The 22,036-nt window shown below is 40.4% G+C and overlaps 2 protein-coding genes across 2 annotated transcripts; both read right to left on the reverse strand.

Moving 5' to 3' along the window:
- Positions 1-1,511: 1,511 nt before the first annotated feature.
- On the reverse strand, positions 1,512-4,853 carry LOC116400521 (solute carrier family 2, facilitated glucose transporter member 9-like). Its single transcript, XM_031878404.1, has 2 exons — positions 4,761-4,853; positions 1,512-3,227 (listed from the first exon to the last, which is right to left on the reverse strand). Exon 2 carries the CDS (start codon positions 3,225-3,227, stop codon positions 2,973-2,975), a length of 255 nt encoding a protein of 84 aa, XP_031734264.1. The 5' UTR covers positions 4,761-4,853; the 3' UTR covers positions 1,512-2,972.
- Positions 4,854-11,323: 6,470 nt separating this feature from the next.
- On the reverse strand, positions 11,324-21,272 carry LOC116400518 (solute carrier family 2, facilitated glucose transporter member 9-like). Its single transcript, XM_031878402.1, has 5 exons — positions 21,150-21,272; positions 20,720-20,852; positions 18,748-18,935; positions 12,198-12,308; positions 11,324-11,332 (listed from the first exon to the last, which is right to left on the reverse strand). The coding sequence occupies exons 1-5, from the start codon at positions 21,270-21,272 to the stop codon at positions 11,324-11,326; spliced, it is 564 nt and encodes a 187-aa protein (XP_031734262.1).
- Positions 21,273-22,036: the final 764 nt, after the last annotated feature.

A 22,036-nucleotide genomic window follows, 5' to 3' on the forward strand; every position in this document is an offset into this window, starting at 1 on the left:
ACATAAAATGTCTAAGAGATAAATAAGAGGAGAGTGAATTAAAGGAAGCTAAGGGATAAGAAAAGTAAAAATTGGAAGATAAGAGGTAGGTTTAAAAAATGTTTTTTTTTACAGATGGATAAAATAACACGTACCCTAGGCACTGTCAAGGTTAGGTTTAGGTTAAAATAGGGTTAGGTTACATTTGGGGAAAAGGGTAAGGGTTGTCATTGTGATGGTTAAGGATAGCATAAGGGTTCTTGTGGACATGGTCAAGGTGAGGGTTAGTGTCCTCACAAAGATACATGTACAAGGATGTGTGTGTAATTGTATGAGTTAGATAAAGCCTCAGGTTATCTGCACGAAGAGGGAGAGGTGAGTGACAAAATAAAACAGGACAATAAAACAGGAAACCCCAAAATGACACATTTTAAGAAAAGGAAAACATAATTTAACATAACTTGACAAGGTTTTACACAGGTGGTGTAATTGATGATATTAACAAATGACTGCATTCCATTTAGCTGAGCTAGTTCCTGGGTATTGTGCATGCTGGCTCACTGATATGGTTTACTAAGACACTGAACATAACTGAACTATCGTTAACAAAATTAGTTTGACCTTTGTGGCCGTAATCCTGGGACAATGTATCCTCATACGACTCGTATGACGTCATACGAAAAGTTGTAATTCTTCATGCATTTTCCTACAAAAGCCAGCAACACGCGTCAATTGCCGCTCGTTATATGCATGTAGTCTTTTCAAAATAAACATCCGTCTTCTCAGGAAACTCAGTTAAGTTTAGGCAACAGGCTTATTGATTAGATTAAGGCAACAAAACCACTTAGTTAGGTTTAGGAAAAGATTGTCGGGTTAGAGCAGAGGTAGCCAGTCTTCTGATACTCAAGTGTATGCTGGAGTCAGAGTCATAATGTCCACACCCCATTAAGCCCAAAGGAACTTTAAACTCTTCAGTCCTAAACTTTGGAGACAATCAGGCTTTTGTAGATCTGACTATGAATCAAGCAAAAGAAAAACCAGGGTCGGAGCTGTGCAGTTCATAGTTTTCTCATAACTACATATTACCCAGAGCTGGATATGACACCGATGTAGATTGCTACTGGAGAGATGGTAAACCAGTTGTTGAAACACACAAAGATACTGTATTACAATATTATTTAACGTTTTCATCTTTAAACAATTCAAAAAGTCTTATATATATATTTCCATATATTCAAACAAACATGAACTTGCTGTTTGTACAATAAGTATTTTAACCCATTTTACTGTACAACTCAGAAAGTACAGAGTACTCTGATACTTTCTGCAAAAATGACAAGGGAAAAAATAGTAACAAGTGATATGACCCTAAAATAAAAAAGATGACGTAGTCAACACATGCAGACATATTGGGATTTCACATCAAGGACATTTTTTTTACTGCAATATAGAATAGATTAAAAAAATATATTTTTAAAAGGTTCACAAGCTCTGATAACTTTGTTAAGTCAAACCTTAGTTTATATACCAAAATGTATTTATTGTTCGTTGCCTTTTGTTTTACCATGTTGACATGTGGGACGCTCATGTACAACTTAAACTCCGCTGGGATTCAAACAATGGATAAAGGCACGTAGTGGCTGACAGCTAGCGGTGCACATTTTATTGTAAACACTACTTAAACTAACAGGACATTTTTTATAAAAGTGTCATAGTAGACATCCCATCCCACAATGACCTATTGTTATCTGACCATGTGGTTAGCCATGCGTTGTAGACATCCATTACAGTTTACAGATAGATGGAAGATGTTTTTTAAGAAGATCAATTTAAGAGTTATAGTTTTTTTTGTAAGTCAGATTTCAGCAACTTTTACAGCTGTGCCAATCTCATCCACACTTTCATTTTCTATCTCTATTTTTCATGGATGTAGCTAGCTAGCTTTCTATGTAGGAAGGCGCTGTCCCCATTCTTACTAGCACCTACAAAGCTCTGAATAGTCTGACAGTTTGTTTATGTTTAAGCTGTTTTAAGTGACGCCTTACTGTTCCGAGATCTCGGCACTCTGCACCCCCTCCCTTTGGTGGGTACTTATTAAACCGATGGTCAGAACTACAAAAATAAGAGCTAAATTGAAAGGAACCATATTTTTGATAGTTTAAAAAGCACAATTCAGATTTTTCAACTTGGGTCTTATATTAGTTTGACCATCATTCTTAATCGTCAAAGTAATTGCTGAGATCTGGGAACATGGTGACATAGCAGCCCGGTCTCCAAAAAAAAAAAAGTTTCCATGCAACAAAACTGCATTGTGAACATTGCGTATTACCTTTGTATTCGACGAGAGTCTGCGTAAGTCTGTGTATGGAAGAGGTCCACACAAGACTTTCACCAAGGAGAGCTATGTTCGTGTCCCATGTGAAACCAACAAGGTTGGACATTGATACACTGAAGTTGCACAAACAAACCAACTTATTGTTCTGATTATCTTAGCCACTTTATTTGGAAGCCAAACTGAAGTTGGAGCACCTGAAGTGTTGCTAATAAACCCTTATTGAACAGGGAAAAACGGTGTGCTTAACTACAGTAAGGACAGCAAGTCAATGCTGGAAATATGTTTGTAACCTGCGAGAGAATTTCCGTCAGAATGCCCAACCTGGAGGTTTGTTTCCAACATGTCTGACTGCTTGTGTTTCTTGCCCCGTCAGCCTCATTTCCAGTGATGCCACCTTGGTCACAGATCTCAGCCATTAACTACTAATGGACGGCAATGAAAATAAGACCCAATGGCTGAAACAGACTGAAACATTAAATTGATTGAAGTTGCAAATACCACAACTGCATGCTATTAATTGTACATACAGCACACCCAACCACAGCCCACTGACTTCAGGTGAGGTGGTATTTAGTTCATGTCTACACATCAAAACAGTACAGTGGTGAAGAAGAAGTTGTTAATTGTTTTGTAGTCACAATGAGAACCTTAAGTTCGATTAAGGTACAGACGAAGAGCTGTCGAACTCCAGTGAAGCATGTTCCAACCCACCGTAGCCATTCATCTTCTTCAGTTTCAGCTGGTCCACGTGGATCAGACCCTGGGTCTCTAGGACTGCCTCCTTCTTGGAGAACATCTGGCTGATCTCCATGAATGTCTTGTTCTTTGTCTCTGGGATGACAATGTAGACGTAGATGGCCACGGACAGACAAATGCTGCCAAACACCAAGTAGCAGTAAGACCCCGCTGACATCTGATGGTTAGATGTGGCAGATGGATAGAGGATCGTTGGAAGGATTGAGAGATAAGAACAGAAAAATTTGATGAAACAAGTGATTGATCCAAAAGGAAAATAGTTATTTCGAATAAAAGCAGAGGGGACTCAAGAGAGAAAGCAAAGCTGAAGGAAAGCGTCAAGAATTCATGCTTTTCTCAGGTTTTTCAAGGCAGGACAGGTATGATGCAGCACAAGGTTGGAAACAATCAGTTGTAATCATGACTGGGAAACATTTCTGAAAGCTCCATATATCTGGCTTGAAGATGCATATACAGAAGGGCCCAAAAATCAAGCACATACCACACATCACATCTGCTGTACTTCGTTGTTCAAGGTAATTAAACTCCCAGTCAACAGATACAGTATAGTGTTATATTATCTACCACCCTTTCCATAAGAAGTGAATGCCACGTGATCATATCTTAACTAGGGATACCAACCCAGCCTCACTCCCGACTCGTCAAATACCAACGCTTAGTCAGAGCCCTTCAGCGTCTGATAGACCGCGGTTTCAACTAACGCAAATGTTAAACCACCTGCGTCATTGAAAGATGGTCAGCGAGAGAAAGTCCACTGAGGACGGACGGGTCGGCGAATACCGAACTTTTATCCGGTAGACTGGTTCGTGTCCCATGCAAAACTAAAAATAAATGTTGGTAATGTCACTCACGTGAGATGCTACCCATGTAACGAGCATAAAATGACACGTCGTCCCTGATACGTCCAAAGCTAACCGGGTACCTAGAAGGTCATAGTTTGACGCTCTAGGGCCAATGCCCAAGCGTCGGGATTTGACGAGTTGGGAGTGAGAATGTATGTGACCTACCACCATTTCCTGTCTAGCATCGCCTGATCTCTCCACAGCGCTGTTGATCAAGGTGGAACCATGTGGGACTCAGCAAGACAAGCACGACTGTCTTTGCGTTCACTTATGACCTTTCTTTCTAGTGAAAGAAGAGTAGTATGCATTCATTGTTACATGTTCTGCCTTTGTTACCACTGTTCTCTTTTTTGCTTTGGCAACAACTTCCTGGAGCTAAATTTGCTCATCGCCACATCACTACAAAGACAATAACATCAGCGACCACTATTTCACTACTGCAGCTGTATCCAACAAGACAACCAATTCTTTAGAAAAAAAGGAAGAGGGGCATCTGCTGTGCTAGTGGTTAAGATGCATACCATATAACTATAAAAATGTAATGGTTGGCTCATGGCCAGGGACCAATGGTGGATGTCACAGCAATCTATTTCGCAATAAAGAAGGGAAGATGGGAAACACACGCTCTTAGAGACATGCAGGCTTGCAAGAAGAAATTTAATAGTGGGAAAACCACACAGTCATAAGCTACTTGGAGCTTTAAAAAATTGTTTTCTAAGATTGGAAGCATACCAAGATCACATTTACCAGTTCCGGTCACATTACATTTGTGGTTGTTAAAAAGCCAGAGCATTGACATTTAGGAAAGACAAAAGCTCACGCAGGGCAGCACATTGTATAGCTTTCACCTGTAAAAAGGGGAAGACGAAGCCCACGGTGAAGTTAGATAGCCAGTTCAGTGATCCTCCTACGATGTAGGCCGCCGGCCGATGGGACTGTTTAAATAGTTCTGCTGTGATCAGGAAGGGAACTCCCGCTGGAACGGCAACAAAGCCAAACACATAAAAACATTAATACAAATCACACACTTCTGTTGAATGAGTTCACTGAAAGGTCCATGTTACCGATTTAGAATTGAACCTTGATTAGGTTGGACTGCTCATTGAAATAAAAATTTTAAAAACTTGGTGAAACTCCAAAAACTTTTGATCCTACATTTCCCACAATGCAACGTGATTGTGTCTTCCATTACGCATAGACACACATTATGCAGAATTTGTTTTTATTTATTTCTATAAAAGAAGTAAAAACTGTTTAATTGAATGTGCAAATTAAATATCCTATTAAATATGTGCTAATTTGGATAAATTCCCAGAAGAGAAATCTGGACATTGGATTGTGCCAGGTTCTGAATTAGTGTTTTCCTTTTGTTGACGAATTAGAGTCAAAGTATTTTACAGAGGGAATTTCGTTGTTTATTATATCACAGTAAATAAAATAAAATAATTTAAAAAACCCTCTGTAAAACCTTTAGAATATAGATAGAAATGAAACTGTAAAGTTTGGTGTATGCAAGTGCTATAGAAGAAGTGATTTCTGGTCTTAGAGTCTGAGAAATAACTCATTTTCAAGAGACGGATTGTAAAATAACCATTTTGAAGACACTACATGTGAATAGGGTAAAACATTTAACTAATAGATAACCACGAAACTTTAACCCCAGTTGATTAGTTACATTAAGGTGATATTTTTGTTTGTTTTCTAAAATGTTATGTTTGAATATGCAAATGAGGCATTATCTAATGTTAACTTTTGATGAATTTAGTAGAAATCTACAGGCACAAAAAAGGCAAAGTAGTCACAAAAAAAGAAGCTAAATGTACAATTTTTATGTTTTCTTTCCACCAGTCTGAAAGAAACAAAAAAGTTCAAAATCCCCAAATGGACCAGTGCATGAAAAAACCAATGGTCTGCCTGTAGTGTCTTGCCTTGAAGCAGCATTTTGTCTTCACAAATCAAGTAACTTGTTTTTCTTTTTTTAATTATGCATAAAAAAGATGCAGATGAATTTCCTATTAGAATATATCAAAAAACAGTTCTACTGAGGAGTGGCTGTGTATGGAAAATATAATTCATGTTCATTCATCATCTCTCGCACCAATATAGTTCATGCAATGCTAATTAGAGAACTGAACCAGCTGATAGGGCGAGGGCCAGTGTGTGGACAGGAGAGTCGTATATCAAAAAAATGCATATTACTAATATTTTATTATCATATTCTACCATTAAAACTGCATTATTTGTCTCTCTTACAGGAGGCCATAGAACATGGATTAGTCCGCATGAATAACTGCTTTGGGGGAATAAATAGGCATGTGCATCACTCAGTGCAGGAAGCTGTGGAACAACACTTTTCATGAATGTTCTCATTACAGATTTGACAAACCGTATGTAAATATGAATTTTAATAGCTTGAGACACACTCTGACTCTTACATTTCTTCAAATTAGAAACCCTTACAGACTGTTTAGGGTATGACCTCCAGAGGGAGCCATTTAATAACACAAAGCAACCTGTACCTCTGCAGACCAACCATGTCAGCGGTGCCGTTTGTCACCTAAAGTCCTGTTGTGCTAAAGAAATAAAATGATCCCTCCTCAGCTGCAATCAGATCTGAAATTACCTCTAGTGGTATCTCTCCATGCATATTGTGTGTCTCCACACCAGTAACATGTAGGATTTAATTGGAATAACTGACATCTAAAAATTCCAGAGTGAGTGCCAACTCTGGATCTTTGACGACAGTCTACATCAGAGCTAAAATGCTAACGTCCATTAATTGATTACTCAATTGACAGAAAATTAAACTATTTTCACAATTGATTCATCATGTCATTTTTTTAAGGGGGAAAAAAAGCCCAAAAGTCAAAGGTTCCAGCTTTAGTAAATGGAGTATGGTGTTCAGTCAGAGCACTGAAGTTGTGCTTGTAATGGCTAATTGGAATCAGCTGTTGGCAATGTGCGGTGATTGGCTCATTCACAGCTGTGTGGCATCCAAGGTTGTAATAGCGTTAACTTTTCAGTTTAATTTTAGTTTTTGTATGTTTAGTTTTTTTAAGGAGGTGGGGCAGTTATGTTTAGTATGTAGCTATACATACGCATCCAATACATGGTTGGAGAACTGTGTAGGAATGGTGATCATGTTTAAATCTTTAGTTGGCAATCAACTTGAATACTCTGACCAACTCGTGTAAGATTAGATCTGACTTACTATAATTTTTAAAGCATATATCACATCTTATTTAGGGATTTGTTCTTAGGTAAGAACAGAATCTACCACACTCAAGAGCAATTACGCACATATGAGTGCTGATGCGTTTGTGCAAAATAATTGGTTATTGTGTTTTCATCAATTCTAAAGTTGTACTATATTATGGGATTTAAGTTACAAAAGTATTTCTATCGTTTATAATTTTTTATATATACAATTATTTTACAAATCATTACCGTTTTTAAAATAAATAAACTCATCACATCAACACTTAACGAGTAATAGCATCCCATGAATGTTTTGTTTTTTATATCCACTACTGATGCTATTTAAAAATGCTCATTTGGCATTAATTTCCACTGGCGTCCTGTCCTCCAGCCTCTTTAGACCTTTTTTGGGGCGTTTCAAGTTTCTGTTTGTGCACACGGCCCTGCAGTCTCATGCCTTTTTTATGTGGATTGGCCAGGTGTTTTTACACACTAATTAGGATCAACTGGCACTCACCTTCAATTTACAAAGACAATGGGACTCATGATAAGAACACAGGTGTTAAACAATTGCGCGTTATAAGAACATGCCACATATCTGGTCAAACAAAAATAATCACATTTGACTAGTTTGAACATTTTATGGATCAAATAATTGAGAATAATAAATGAAGGAAATATTTGCAGTCACAATATAGGGAGTAGAGTGTAGTCAACCAGTGTTTGTGCTTTTCTTCTGTTGGTAAAGCTGACATAATGTATTAAAACCTTTTTTTCTAGTGTGTACAACCGCACTTGCCTGGAATCTGCTCATAGCTCCTCTGACACTGTGTGATATAATGAATAACTTAATGCAATTAGGTCAGGTCAGTTTAATGGTGTCATGTTTACAGCTCGGAAGGATATTAATAGTGCATAACAATACAAGAGGTTCCACTATCACATGTGTGTGCACAGCTTGAGTTTGGTCCTTTATCATGCATTAGAGAACAACTTGCCTGGGCCGATACAAAAGCCGGCGATGATGCCGACCACGCAGCCGACACTGACGTAGCGCATGAACGATAAGTGAGCCTGCGGGGAAGAAGGAGCAGCAGGACATTTTAGTTATTTTCTCTGATGGGAAACTCGACTCCACCCTTTCCCCGATATCTCCTCCACCCGCTGCTGCTGCAAGTAATGTAATGCTGTTGTTCCACGCGGGCAAAGCGGGAATAAGGTGCGTGCCGATGAGCGAAAGTGAAACAGATGCAGCTGTTCCTCCCCAGACTCATTCCCCCTCTTAAACACCTGGGATGTGTTTGTCCTCTCCTTCTGCTTGTTTCCTCTCCTCCCTCACTTCCAATCGTTTCCTATGAGGACGTAACTTGGGGAAAGTGAAGGAAACAAGGATAGTGACAGAAAAAACAAAACAGAAAAGCTGGGGTCTTTCTGTGCCCTCATGTCTGCATGGGGCACTCTAAATTGCCTGGAAGCACTATGTTAAACAGACTTAAAGGACCGTGTTGGTGTCAATGTGTTGCTGCAGTGAGAAGATGAAATAGATGCATTAAGGGTCAACATGCAGAGAGTTTTTATTATTTAGACCAGGCGAAAGATAACATACAATGAAGGGAAAGAAATGTGGTATCCGAATGCCGACTGAAAAATCTATGTATCTCAGGAACTGGAGTCATGCACAATCCTGCAGCGGCTTAATGGAATACCTCCCCCTTTAGAACTGATAATTTGTATATCTTTTAACTCATTGAGTGTTGAATTTCATGAAGAAACTTTTAACACTTCCGCATTAACAGGACACAGACGAGTAACGCACCTGCACAGCTGTGAGACTGTTTATGCAAGTGTTTAAATAGTACGATTTTAGCGAAAAATGCATGTGCTTGGAAAGTGGTGAGCATTCTACTGGATAAACGAGACTTGGATTATGCTGCATGATTTGTCTGAAACTGATGTTTTTGATATAAATTAGTTTCGTTGTTTGCGAGTGTGGCCTCTTCTCCGTTTTGTGATCCTCCCTTCACCGCGGAGACGTATGAAGGCATATCAATGTCAAAATCAACGAGCACAAATGAGATCCACGCGTGCGTGTGTGTAGAGGTCCCGCCGCACGAGCAAATCAAACAGCTGCGCACGTATATTACTTTTGCTCCACTCAGAATATCTCTGCTTGTGCGAGCAAAATTGTAGCCTGCAAGGAGAAAAGCATGCTTTGAGCGCGAGGAGCGTCCCCTAGTGCGCGACTTCTACTGCTCTTCCGCTCGCGAAACTTTCACTTGCTTTTTCACCCGAATATTTTTTGTTTTTGACAGTAAGTCACCAGTCACCATTTTATCACTAAATTGAATTGGTTATGGTGTGTTCACACCAAACGCGGCGCGAATTATTCGCGTCATTTATTTCCGCCATCAACCGTGGAAGTCCCGGATATCCCGGGAAACTAAACGCCTTCTTGTCTGGGTTCATAACATCATCCGGAGACGCTCTGTGGATTTCATCGAGGTGTATTCACTGTGTCTAGCAAGCCACACGTCGGCTGTTTACTACAGCTGTATGAACACAAAATAAACTGATTTTGCTGTGATTCAACTGCAATAAACTGACAAAAAGAGACGCCGAAATAACTACGTAATGATACCGATTTATAAAAAGTTTGAATTAATGTTTTGTTAGTTCTCTCTGCAAGACGACAAGCAAATAACTTTTAAAATACTTGTTTTCTCAATGGAGCTCGGATCAATCGGTGCTACTTCTATGCTAACATTGTAGCAGCCCCATCAACACTCAAAACAACATTATCTAAGCGTAAATACGGCAGCGTCTTTTTCATTGTTTGTACCATATGGTTTATACACATAATTTCGTCGGGTCTCTACTAATATGAGGTATCGTAGAGCTCTGGGTGCCCACCTACGGCTACAGTATTTTTTTCCTGATTTAACAATGGCAGCATCTCAATACTGAGGCTATCGCGCCGCAGCATTACGCGTCGCCCGAGTTGATTTTTGCGTCATTCGCGCCATCGCGAATACGCGTCACTCCAGTCTCATCGCGTCTGTGCATAGACTTTGTATGCAATCTACTCGCGTGAATACTTCGCATCACGTTTGGTCTGAACACACCTTTACAATCCTCGTCTTTGGATTGGCCAGATATCACTGACGACAGACGCTAGGGTTTCAATCCGCCACTGAACACTACATCTCAGAGGTAAAAAAATGTACCTTTTACTCCACAGAGGTACATAATGTACAGACACTACAAACATAGCATTACTGTAGATTAAACTAACGAACAGTATGTAAAGGAATAAAAACATGCAGCATACACGTTAATGCAGAAATATATAATTGGGTTTCAAAACGCTAATAACGTTGCTATTTCATCAGCCTCTGCAGTCTGAAAAGTTAACAAAACCTGTTACCTCTGAGAAGTAGTGGAGTGTAAAGTAAATTATTTACCTCTGAGATGTAGTAGAGTAGTGTTCAGTGGCTGATTGAAAACCACCTCTGTACCGACACCTAGCGTCTGTCAGGAGTGATATCCGGCCAATCATGGATCTCATTTGTGCTCGCAGATTTTGACATTTTATTGCCTTCATAGAGACGTGCAAGAAAAATCTTCAAGAAGCCAAGCTCGGGGTAAGAATTCTTGTGTAAAAATGGTCCTTTTGGCTGAGATGTATTCCTTCAAACATATACCAAGCATGGAGAAAGAGAAGAGACAACAAAGATGGAGATTTTACATTTTCTGCTTTGATTTCTCTTAACAGGAGAATCAATTTGAAGTTATTTTGTGCACCCGTGGACCTCAGGTCGACTGGGATTGCAATCGCTGGAAGTACCCATGTGTCATTTTCATCAAATTCAGAATTTCACACAGGGAGAAAAACTACACTCTCACTGTGTCTGACTTAGCAGCTCAGCTGATGCTCAAAGTGCACATTAGCAGCTGCTGAGAGGGGGGGTTTGCTTGCTGTCTCTTTGGCCTTGCACCCACACATCTCCCTGTAGTAGAAAGGTTTGGGTCTCACACACACACACACCTGTAAAATGAGGGACACTGTGATTCCAGCACTGCAGATGCCCATCATGGTAAACCCCCCGATCATGAGCGGCCTCCTGCCCAGCCTCTCTATGGAGAAACACTGCAGGAGAAGACATTGTGAATACATTCTATAGATGCGAAAACATACAGTAAACCTCAGTGTGCTTTAATGTATCTGAAGGAACAACACACAGTTTGTGAAATAGTCACAAAATGCAATATATTGGTTTTGTGTAGAACAGTACGTGTAAAACTAAAATTAGGGTTAGGGTTTGCAGTGCTAACACTGCAAAAGATACACTGATCTTTTTATCTTGTTAGATTAACAGACAAGAAGATAAAAAACACTGCTTGTTTCAGAGTTGCGTGCTGCCGGATAAATGGCTAACCGTGACACATTTACTGCCAGCTATTGTATATGGCTATCTTGCCATTTTAATATGATGTTTATACTGGCATTTCCACCGTGCACGATGGAAAATGTAACCATTTTGTGTACTTTAAGAATGAAACATTAAGCCTCATGGAGTTCTTTATAAAATAATGACTTTCTCTGCAGCATAACAACTAACCGTGCACTGACACTTTGACAGAAACAGCAGTAACCATCATAGCAGCAGCCTTGACAACGACACATTGATTGATCGACACACGTAGACATCAGTGTTAAATTCAGATGCGTGTTGCCTTGTTTATGGTTTTATATTGGGTTAGTGAGTAAGACAGAACATGGTAAACATACATATGCGCTAAAAACAAGTATAATAGTAGAAGTATCTTAATTGTGTTTTCTCTTTGCTGATCCCGCCCCAGTATGAGCCATAACCACAAAATTAATAATTCTCTAAAGCTAAATTTTCTCCTGCTTCCTTTTAACTGGCTAAGGTAGCCCTCAACTCAAAACTTTGCCTTTAAAAAATGTAAATGTAGACTTTGGCGGTCTGCATGCTGTAAATCCATTTTCTTTTCTTAAATCATATTTAAAAAATACTTCTCAGCACAACATCAAAAATAATTGCACCTCTACTTTGTAAGATTACCCCAATGAGTCCAGCGATGATCTCTATAATTCCTGTTCCTGCTGTGGTGTACGGGATCTCTGGTGCTGGGATACCCGCATTGTCAAAGATGTCATTGGTATAGAACCAGATCTGTGGTCGAAAAATAAGCATTTTAAGATAAGTGAGCAGCGGCGGCTGGCCAATAGAGGGCCAGCCGCAAAATAAAAAAAATAAATGAAATTATACAAATTGTCAATATTTGTGTTTTTGAAACATGGAATGCACCCAATAATATTTGTAAAATATATGCTTTTCCTCCACGTCCTCTCCACCTGGCTGCATATGTCTCAGCTGACTGGAGCGCTGGAGAATCTGCCCACAGGACGCGGGTCTATGAAGCAGTTTAGCCAATTGCTGATTAAATATATAAATGTGTGACATACAATTTAGCCAATTAGCGTCCTCAAATACATTCAGCGATGGGCAGAATTCGTTCCGCCCCAAGCTGCGCGTTCTCATCAGGACTAGTCTCTACAGGCGAGCGCCAGCACTGCTCCTCCAAGACCCGTTTAAGAGGAGAACTTTTGCGGAGAAACTCCAGGTGAAAGAGCTGATATCAGATCAACATGACCCCACAATCAGACAGCAGACTAGCGGGAAAGGGAAGCAGTACATGCGAAGCTTCTCTACTAGCTGTACACCAGAAAGGTTTGGCTAGCTGGATGCAGTCATGCTAATGCCTTAAAACATCGGGGACAGATCCAGCATGGACAGTTACGGGAGTGAGGGACATGAAGCATCGATGGATGGATGTGTGTGTATTATATTATAGTGAATATTATTATACAGAATATTATTATTATTATTATTATTATTATACTGAATTGCTTGTGAGGGTGACAAAAACAAGATGTTCTGAAAAATATAAGGGGCTTGTGTGATTTTTAGAGAGGTTTATATGGGTGCGACTGGCACCAAATATCTAGAATCTTTCTCTGTCAGTCGGATTAAACCAGATTAAACATTAACAGGTGAAGTTGAATTAATAAAACGTCCGCTTTCTGCTTTCAACGAACATTTTTCAAGCAGCCTCCCAATGTTCAAGTGGTACACATTGCTGTCTGCCACACCTCGTCTTTTTTGCAGCGCCAACGTCAGACATGCTCAAATCCTAAACATAGCAGCTTTAATCTTTGCCTACCAGCCGAGGAAGTTCCATTTAATGAAAACTTCTAATTATTTCATTTTCTAAACGTTTCTGTTTTACCAGCATAGGTTTGTGTGACAGGGCACATGGCACATTTAACAGAAAAAAACAGCACGTTCTCACTCTCAACTCGCCAAATATGGCAGTTTGGTCAACGACCCTCAATCTATGACGGTCTACGTACCCCTCCAAGTGTTGCCAACTCCTCAGTAAGGAAAGTAGCTATTGGCTGTCCTAAAAGTCGCTAGAAGTCACTAAATGACGTCATAGCCTAATTTGCATAATTGTAATGGGCGCTGTAGGAGAGAGGCAGCGGCTTTGCGCATGCGCGATTCATTTGCAGTCTGGACGCGGAGAGTGTGGGTCTCTTTCTGCAGCTGGGACTGCTGTGCGAGGGACTACTGTGAGAATGACCGCCTTTGAGTGCTTTGGGACGGCGGAGGAGCTCACGGCAGCACCCGCTGCTCGTTGAGGACAGTAACTGCAGAACGATTCGTGCTTTCGCGTCAGTCTCCAAGACACCAGAAAAAGTCGCTAGATTTGTCGCTAGTAGCTTTTGACAAAAAAAGTCGCCAAGGGGAGTTGGAAAGTCGCCAGATTTAACGAGAAAGTCCCTAAATTGGCAACACTGACCCCTCCAGCATTGGTTTTGCGGGTGTCAATTTCCAATAACATTAAAAAATAAACTTGGTTAGGTTTAGGCAACAAAACTACTTGGTTAGGTTACAAAAAAGGTTGGTGTTTGGCTTAAAATGAGTGTAAAATAACGTAACATTATGCAACCCACGTAACATAGCGCTATGTGATTTACCTTAAAATATGTAGGTGTATATATGCATGTTACTTGGGAAAAAAAAAAAAAAGAAAAAAATCGATGTCGACTTTGCTTTCACATACTTATTATACTAATAAGTATAACTAATAAGTTATACTACAAGTTCAAATGGGCAGCCTGGGAACAGTCTATGTCCATGGAGATTACTGCAACATGGACCTGTCTCATCTGACCGTAATTATACGTCAATGCTGTGTTTGCAGCTTGTTCTAGTGCTGCTATGTGGCCAAAATAAAATGATGAATGAGAAATACTGCTTTAAAAATGGAATTCCAGTGTGATGAATACACAAACTTATTTGAAGCCAAATAGTTACCCTTTTCCAAAATCTAACCAAGTAGTTTTGTTGCCTCAGTAAACCGTAAAAATAAGTAAACCTACGTTGGAACACCGTTTACAGGTATTGTGAACATGTTAAGTTTATTTTAAAAAGATGCTATGCATGTAACAAGCGGAAGCGGACACCCTCTCCCTGATGCGTAATTCTGAATCCCAATATAGTCTTCTTTGCAAGACCCGTTTAGGCGGAGACAATTTGTTAAGGTTGGGCGTAGACCTCACATAGTTAGGGTCAGGACAGGCCCATTGGCATAGGACCTGAACAAATCAGGTTACCAGCACTTCGGCAAGCATGGACGCATGGCCAATCCTAGCGCTTGAGTGCTGCACAGGGCGGGTCTTGCCAAGAAGAGCAGTGGGATTCATAATAAAGCGTCCCTGACAGGTCCAAAGCTGACGCTATAGCGTCACAGTTTGAAGCATAGGGCCATTCCATGATCCATACGGTTGCGCGCCGAACTTAACTATACAAGTTAACGTTAACCATCACAGTGTGAAAACCATCAGTGTGAAATACAATTTTAATGACGATATTTATCCTCCAATATTTAGTAAAATATGTGATCAGGACATTGGAATTCATGCTTTTCTAGTCACCGATCTCTGGCAATGTTACATTGTAAACAACCAATCCGTGTTTGAATTGACAGAAGAAAAGCTAGTAACCGTGGAAGCACCGCTAACGAATAAAGGTTCCGTATGGTTAAATTATGATGTGTTCAGGCTCTGTTCAGTGGAAATGAGTATTGGTCAAAGGTAAATTATAACGTTACCATAATGTGTTCACTTGTCATCTCGTAAAATGTAGTGTTGGTGAGAAACTTGAATAAATACAGCTGTTAAAAGGAAAAAAAAAAGTATGAAAAAAAAATTACTATAAATTACAATGAAGTAAAAGGGTAACATTTAGTATTTTTGAGGATTTCCACTGACTTCAGAGCAGTTGAAATGATTTTTGGGACAGAGGCAAAATAAAATAGTCTGGAGCCTTGTAGACCAGCTGCTAAAATCAAACAGCAAAGGGAACTGTATCTGCCAATTTGGATCATCAATGATCGGCGGTTTTCCCGATTTGTGACTCTGATCCGTGATCCGATCCAAACTATGAGTTTTATGATCTGGTGCACCACTACCACTGACCAAGCGGCGGTATCGGACGAGTTTGATTTGAGTGAACAGTTTCCCAAAGCAGCCCAAAGTCCTCTGTGAGCAGTTTGGCTGAGAAGCAAAGGTAAAAAAAATGTTTCTCCCCATAATGTGACATATGCTTTGAGGAGAAAAAAAAATACAATGGCGTTAATATCCAAATGAAGAGGCAGAAATTTAGAACCTTCTGCACAGGTGGCGCGGCGTTGCCACAGAGAGACGGCAGATATTTGCTCACATTTAATTTAACTTAATTTGAGGCTTTAGGGGGGAGGAGGACAGGACGGGAGGGGTATAAACTGGAGACAGCAGACGGCGATGGTTAGAGGACCAGGTAGGTAAGTACACTAAAACACATGGCTGGCATTAATGGTTACACACACACACATCCTGTGGTGTGCCAGGAACTGTGCCAAGGCTTGCCAACTGTCGCATGCACTTAGGGCTGAAGATCACCTCGAGCATCTGCCAGTCACCATTGTCAGCATCATAGTCACAATCATTGTTCGTCAGACACCTTCGTCACCACTGTTACCATTATTATCCTCACCATAATCGCTATAATTTTCAACGTCGTAAATGATTTGCGATCATGTTTCTTAGCATAGTCATCAAACATAACCAAGAAGAAAAGATTGTGATATATTTCTTTAGGTTTCGGAAAAGATTGTGAGTTACTTGGTTACTTTTATGCAATAAAACTACTTAGTTGGGTTTAAGAAAAGATCGTTGTTTGGGTTAAAATAACTACGGTGCCATAACACAATTACACAAGTTACGTGACAAATAAATGAACAGTGACTTCTTGCTTCACACAAGGAACAAACAGCGGTCTCCTGGGTGAAAGAACGCTTTTTGTTGGACCCATCCACAAAACCTTCCACTCACCCAGTGTGGGCTTGTGCTTTCTGCTTCATGATTACCTGGACTACATACAAATTGATTTCCATGGGCTATAGATACAAATTACAGTGCAGTAGGTATAGCTGCAAACACTGGATGACGATGATGATGTCTTCATCACCATCTGTTATAACTGTTATCCTCATGGTCAACGGAGTCACTTTTTTATTTTTACCGTTGCATAAGAGTATCATCAGTATTCTGGTCTTCCTGACCATCATCACCAGTATCAACAATAATATCACAATCATCACTATGGTCACCACTATTCTAATTATTATAACCATTGTCGTCATGCGTAGTTATCATCTTGGCCATCATTATTACCATCATCTCCATCAATACTCTCATCCTCATTACTATGGTCACCAAAGTCACCTTTACCCGCATCACCATCATCCTCATTGGTTATATTGATTGATTCATTTTCTTCTCATTCTAGTATTGTTGTTTCCATCACCAACACCAACGCAATCATCCTCATCCTCAGCGCTGTTGTCAGTATGTGCGTGCTTCAGCACTGCTCCACTTTGTTTCAGCAGAGCTAATTAGCAGCTAAAAATACAGCCTGGAGAAGGGCGTGCTAATGAGTTCAGCTCCAGTGCTTACAGTGTGCACTTTCTGGCCCGGGCGCCCTGGTAATCATTTGAATAATTAATGAATCTCTGGGGCATAATTCAGAGGGGGAATTTGGCTAATTGTACGGGCAGGAAAAATGATGACACAAGCTTTTTGCTTCATTCACGAGAGGCTTATAAAACAATGAGGGATCATTTAGGCCTACTTTCATCTCAGTGTCTTGTCTAATAAGCTAGATCAATTAGATGAGGGAGTGGTGGAAACATGGGGGAGTGGTCTGGGCGGACAAAGGAAGGGAAAGAGCAAACTGAACCATTGGGAAGTGAGGGAGATAAAGTGGAAAGTGAAAAAGAGCCAGAACTGACAAAAGACATCCGATGCCGTTTCGTCAGGAGTTTGTGCTGCTCATCATTGTAGCCTAAAGACTCCATTTAACAGACACCATTTCGCAACTAACAGTTGATGGTAAACGAGCTCAAAGAGGGGATATAGAAACAGAACATGTTTGTTGATACTGTTTTGCAGCAAACACCTGTTAAACATTGGAACGCCCTCCGGGCAGTAACTTATATGAATAGACTATTTTGGGCCCCGTTTTTTTAGGCAAATGCCAGTATAATTACAGGTCACAATGTATGTACAGTATATGTAACATTAATAGTTGTGTTGGCAGAGCTCTGGTCAGTGTGGACTAAGTCACATGAATTAAGGCCTTTGCACACAAAGTACATATTTTTTTTCTTGATCCAAAAAAAAGGTTACGCACAGAAAACTTGCGCACTGAGTCCCATGCATTTTATTATTCTATTTGTAGCAAAAATTCGCAATACGACACAAAACTGGATTCATTTCGGGGTGCAATGGTAGCGCTGGTCCCAAACAGGGCTAATGAATGAATGACATTGGATGATGACGTGTGGTCAAACAACTGTAAAGGCCTATGACCAGTGGCGGCTGGCCAATAGAGGGCCATGGGGCGTGGCCCCACCTTGAGCGCCCCTCCTTGAGCCACAAAAATAATAAATTATACAAATTGTCAATATTTGTGTTTTTGAAACATGGAATGTACCCAGTAATATTTATAAAATATGATATCTGCGCAAAATATATGCTTTTCCTGCACATCCTCTCCGCCTGTCTGCATGTCTCAGCAGCGCTGCTCTGACAGATGTGAAAAAACACAGAAAGTATAAACTGTTTCGGAAACTTTAATGGCGGATAAAGGTTTGTGTTGTCATTGTGTAAACGCGATTGACACAACGTGAGGTCGTATTTATTTTTAAACCTGGAACAATTTTGTATGAAATATATAGACTTCATAGTCATCAATTTCTTTTGACTTTATGATTTTAAAGTTGGCGTGACAAAGTCAAAAATGACTTCACCAATGACTGGAATGCTTGGAATGACTATTCTAAAGAGTATTTGCTCTGTGGGCAAGCACCTTATACTGTGGTTAAAATTTGGACTTACTAAAGATAGTAGGCTATAATATCAAAAAGACATTGTGGCAGACAGCAGAGCAAGCTAACGCCCTGTTCTTCTGCGTATACATTAATCAGTTTTCAAAGAGTCCTTACAGCATCGATGCCGGACAGCTGCATGCCGATGTTGATGACCATCACACTAAGCACCTGCCAGCGGACTGTGTCATCCAGTAACAGTTTCCACACCGACAGCGTCTCCACTGACGACAGGGAGCGCTGCTCCTCCTGCATCTCCTCGATCTCGGCCTGGATGTTGCACTTGGCTCTGTACCACTTCAGGGCTGAGAGACAGGGGACAGGAAGCAGCATGGTCACGGCACATTATGGACAAACAATAACACATACGAAACAAGTCATTGCAGCTACACCAGCTGATGTATTTCACACGGAAAGTCAGACAAGCTAACTAGCTAACCAAGATAACAGTAGTGTTGGTACAGAATATTGCCGGTGTCAGTCAGTTGGACAGTCTGTCCACCGGTCATCAGTGCCTTTCATAATTCCCAGTCCCATCTTGTTCTGTGTGTACATGCTGCTCCTCTGCCACATAATTTGTAGCTCTGATTATTATTATTATTATTATTATTATTATCTTCGCCTGCAGAATCATGCTACCACTCATTTGCTTGTGTCTGTGTGTCCGTGAGTGAGTGTGCACTTCTGTCTGTCCACTTCTAATCTTCCATTCTGCTGCAGCAAACTCTATAATAGCATAAAAGCTGCATGCTCAAGGACCTCTCTGGGTTGCAGGGACTCAAACTTTCTCAAAACACACATTACCTGTTATAAACTGCCATTGACTGCCTGGTGACTCCTCACTCACTACTTTTAACCACCCTCCCATAAAGTGGGGGATATCAGTTTGTTCACTTTTATTGTTTTGGACGTTGGCGAACAGCTAACGCAGTGGTTGTCAAACTGTGGGGTGCGCCCCTCTAGTGGGGCGCGGTGATATTACAGGTGGGGCGCAGGGGGAAATGCAGAATATCTTTTATTTATTTTTTTAAGTAATAAATAAATACATGGCAAAATGTATGGAAGCCCGTTTCCGCCACTGTGAGGAGAAATACAGATCCTGTAAGTCATTATAATGAGACACTATCTCATAATAATGTTATGTTTATTTTATTTGATATGGACATCACAGTAGCATTAGAATTGTAGCATACATTTATGCACAAAGCCCAGATGCACTGTGTTAAGTGTTTGAAGCGAAATGCTAATTTACAACACCTGTCCACAGGAGGCTTTTTGCCAAAGTGTAGTTCCTTTTTGCACAGATATAACTTTATTTGCATTGTTCTAACAAAGTGATTGCACATTTTATTTGTTTTCGGTCTGATGGAGTAATCTGGTTTACTTAAAAGTGATTGCAATTTTCTTTATTCTATTATTTGAAAAAGCACAGACGGAGGAGTCACAAAATGTTATTTCAATAAAAGTTCAACATGGACCATTTTGTTACAATTTTGTTGTGGCGGTGGGGCATGAACATTTTTCTTCCTCCAAAGTGGGGCGCAACAGAAAAGGTTCGAGAACCACTGAGCTAACGGAACTACCAGTACACACACTACTGAGTACATCGCCAATTCCAAGCTGCTGCTAAGCGGGCAGACAGCTTGGTGATTTTTATTTTGGGCAAAGTTGTGTCATGTCAACTTCCAGCCAATTGCCAGCATACATCAACGCTTGGTTTAGAGTTTGAATATGTGTTTTACGACGCCTAACAGCCAATTGGTGTCTACACAGTTGGTTAACCAGTTATGGGTTGTATTCATTCAATCACACAATAGAGCAGTGGTGGTTGCTGACACAGATCTGCTCTCTACTGAGTAAACCTTTCTAGTTTTTCTAGTGATGAAACTCAACACAATTCATAACTGCCATAGTGCAATAAAATAATGCATGTCTCAAAATGGATTACGACTGAACATTTTACTGGGCCAGTTACACACAAATATTCAAATTTGCTTGGTTTTCATGCGAAAATGTTGGCACAATGTAGCGTTGTCTTCCTTCTGTAACGCGCCTCCTTCTTGATGTGCAGCGGTGCCACAACACTGACCTGTGATGGTGGCATGGACGTTGTGCTTCTCCATCAGCAGGTACCTGGGGCTTTCCGGGAACCATGGTAACAGCATCAACTGGATGAAGGTGGGCACCACCACCACTGAAAGAAAGAGGGGCCAGTGTTCCTCCTGTAAAAGTTATACAACGCAGTCATACTTACATATGCTGAAACGCTCATCAGCACTGATAATGTTAGGACAACGTCTACCAGTCAGTGACACAAAAGTGATATGATGGATATGGTGTTTTTTAATTTTTATGTATTTATTGTATAGGTAAACACCTATAACAACATCGGTTGTTTACGAGAAACACTTGATACATTTCTAATGAATGGTGGCCATTTCAGGACATCTCAAGTCAACTTTAATCCATCCAAGATGTGCTTTGTCAGGCACAATAATGTTGCAAAGCCATTTGACTACCTTTCCCAAAAGCTCATGTAGGCCCAGGATTTGGGCAGCGAAGACTCCGGTTCCAATAAAGATACTCGGCACAAGACCCAGGAAGCCTCGCAGGTTCTTAGGCGCCATCTCACCCAGGTACATTGGGACAACACTTAGAGAGATGCCTGCAGTGTAATATATAGCAGAGAAGAAGATCTATGTAGCAATGCACTGATTAATAATACATGCTCTATAAAGACTTCATAGTATGATTGTAGTATGACTATAGTGTACACAAAAATAGAGTATCTGAGCAAATAGAGCCAAGAGAGGGGCCTATACTACATGGACAAAAGTATGTGGACACTCAAACAAAGCATGTAGATAGATACCTGAACGTTAACCAAATAACAAAACTGAAATAGGATTGTTGGATGCGGTCCTGCGAACTCAACGTAAACGGTAGTCAGTGATGTAAGAAAAGCATTACTTTTACTTGCTGGTCTCACTCCTGGGGTGTCAAATACCGATGCATGGGCAGTTGCCCTCGGTGCCATGATACCGATCAATAAAGCATACCCTGCTTTATTGTCTGATACTAAAAGGACCATAATTTACTAAATGAACATCATGCTGTATTGAAGACTTGAAACTAGCGGTTGAGACCATAAACTCATGTTTACAATCTTTACTAAGTCAAGTGAGAAGTAGGGTCATTTTCTCATGGACTTCTATACAACCTAACTTCTTTTTGCAACCAGAGAAGTTAACCCCTGCTGGCCATTAGAGAAAATGCAAGATTGAGACACTTCCATATTGGCTTCACTCTTAAGAACCAGAGGTCATCACTTGGGGTGTCCACATACATTTGGCTGCATAGTGTACATGTCCCAGTGGATACAGAGGTGTATGTGAATGTGTGTGTG

This window comes from Anarrhichthys ocellatus, unplaced genomic scaffold (genome assembly GCF_004355925.1).
Source record: "Anarrhichthys ocellatus isolate YVR2014 unplaced genomic scaffold, GSC_Weel_1.0 scaffold176, whole genome shotgun sequence".
In the NCBI taxonomy this organism is placed as follows: domain Eukaryota; kingdom Metazoa; phylum Chordata; class Actinopteri; order Perciformes; family Anarhichadidae; genus Anarrhichthys; species Anarrhichthys ocellatus.

Bases quoted from the DNA above. Each gene is read 5' to 3' on its own strand.
- LOC116400521 (XM_031878404.1), bottom strand. From the start codon at position 3,227: ATGTCAGCGGGGTCTTACTGCTACTTGGTGTTTGGCAGCATTTGTCTG.
- LOC116400518 (XM_031878402.1), bottom strand. From the start codon at position 21,272: ATGTACCTGGGTGAGATGGCGCCTAAGAACCTGCGAGGCTTCCTGGGT. The intron at 20,853-21,149 runs GTAGTCAAATGG...TAACTTTTACAG, and splicing joins TACATGAGCTTTTGGGAAAG to GAGGAACACTGGCCCCTCTT. The intron at 12,309-18,747 runs GTAAGGACTCTT...TTTCGACCACAG, and splicing joins AGCTGTCCGGCATCGATGCT to ATCTGGTTCTATACCAATGA.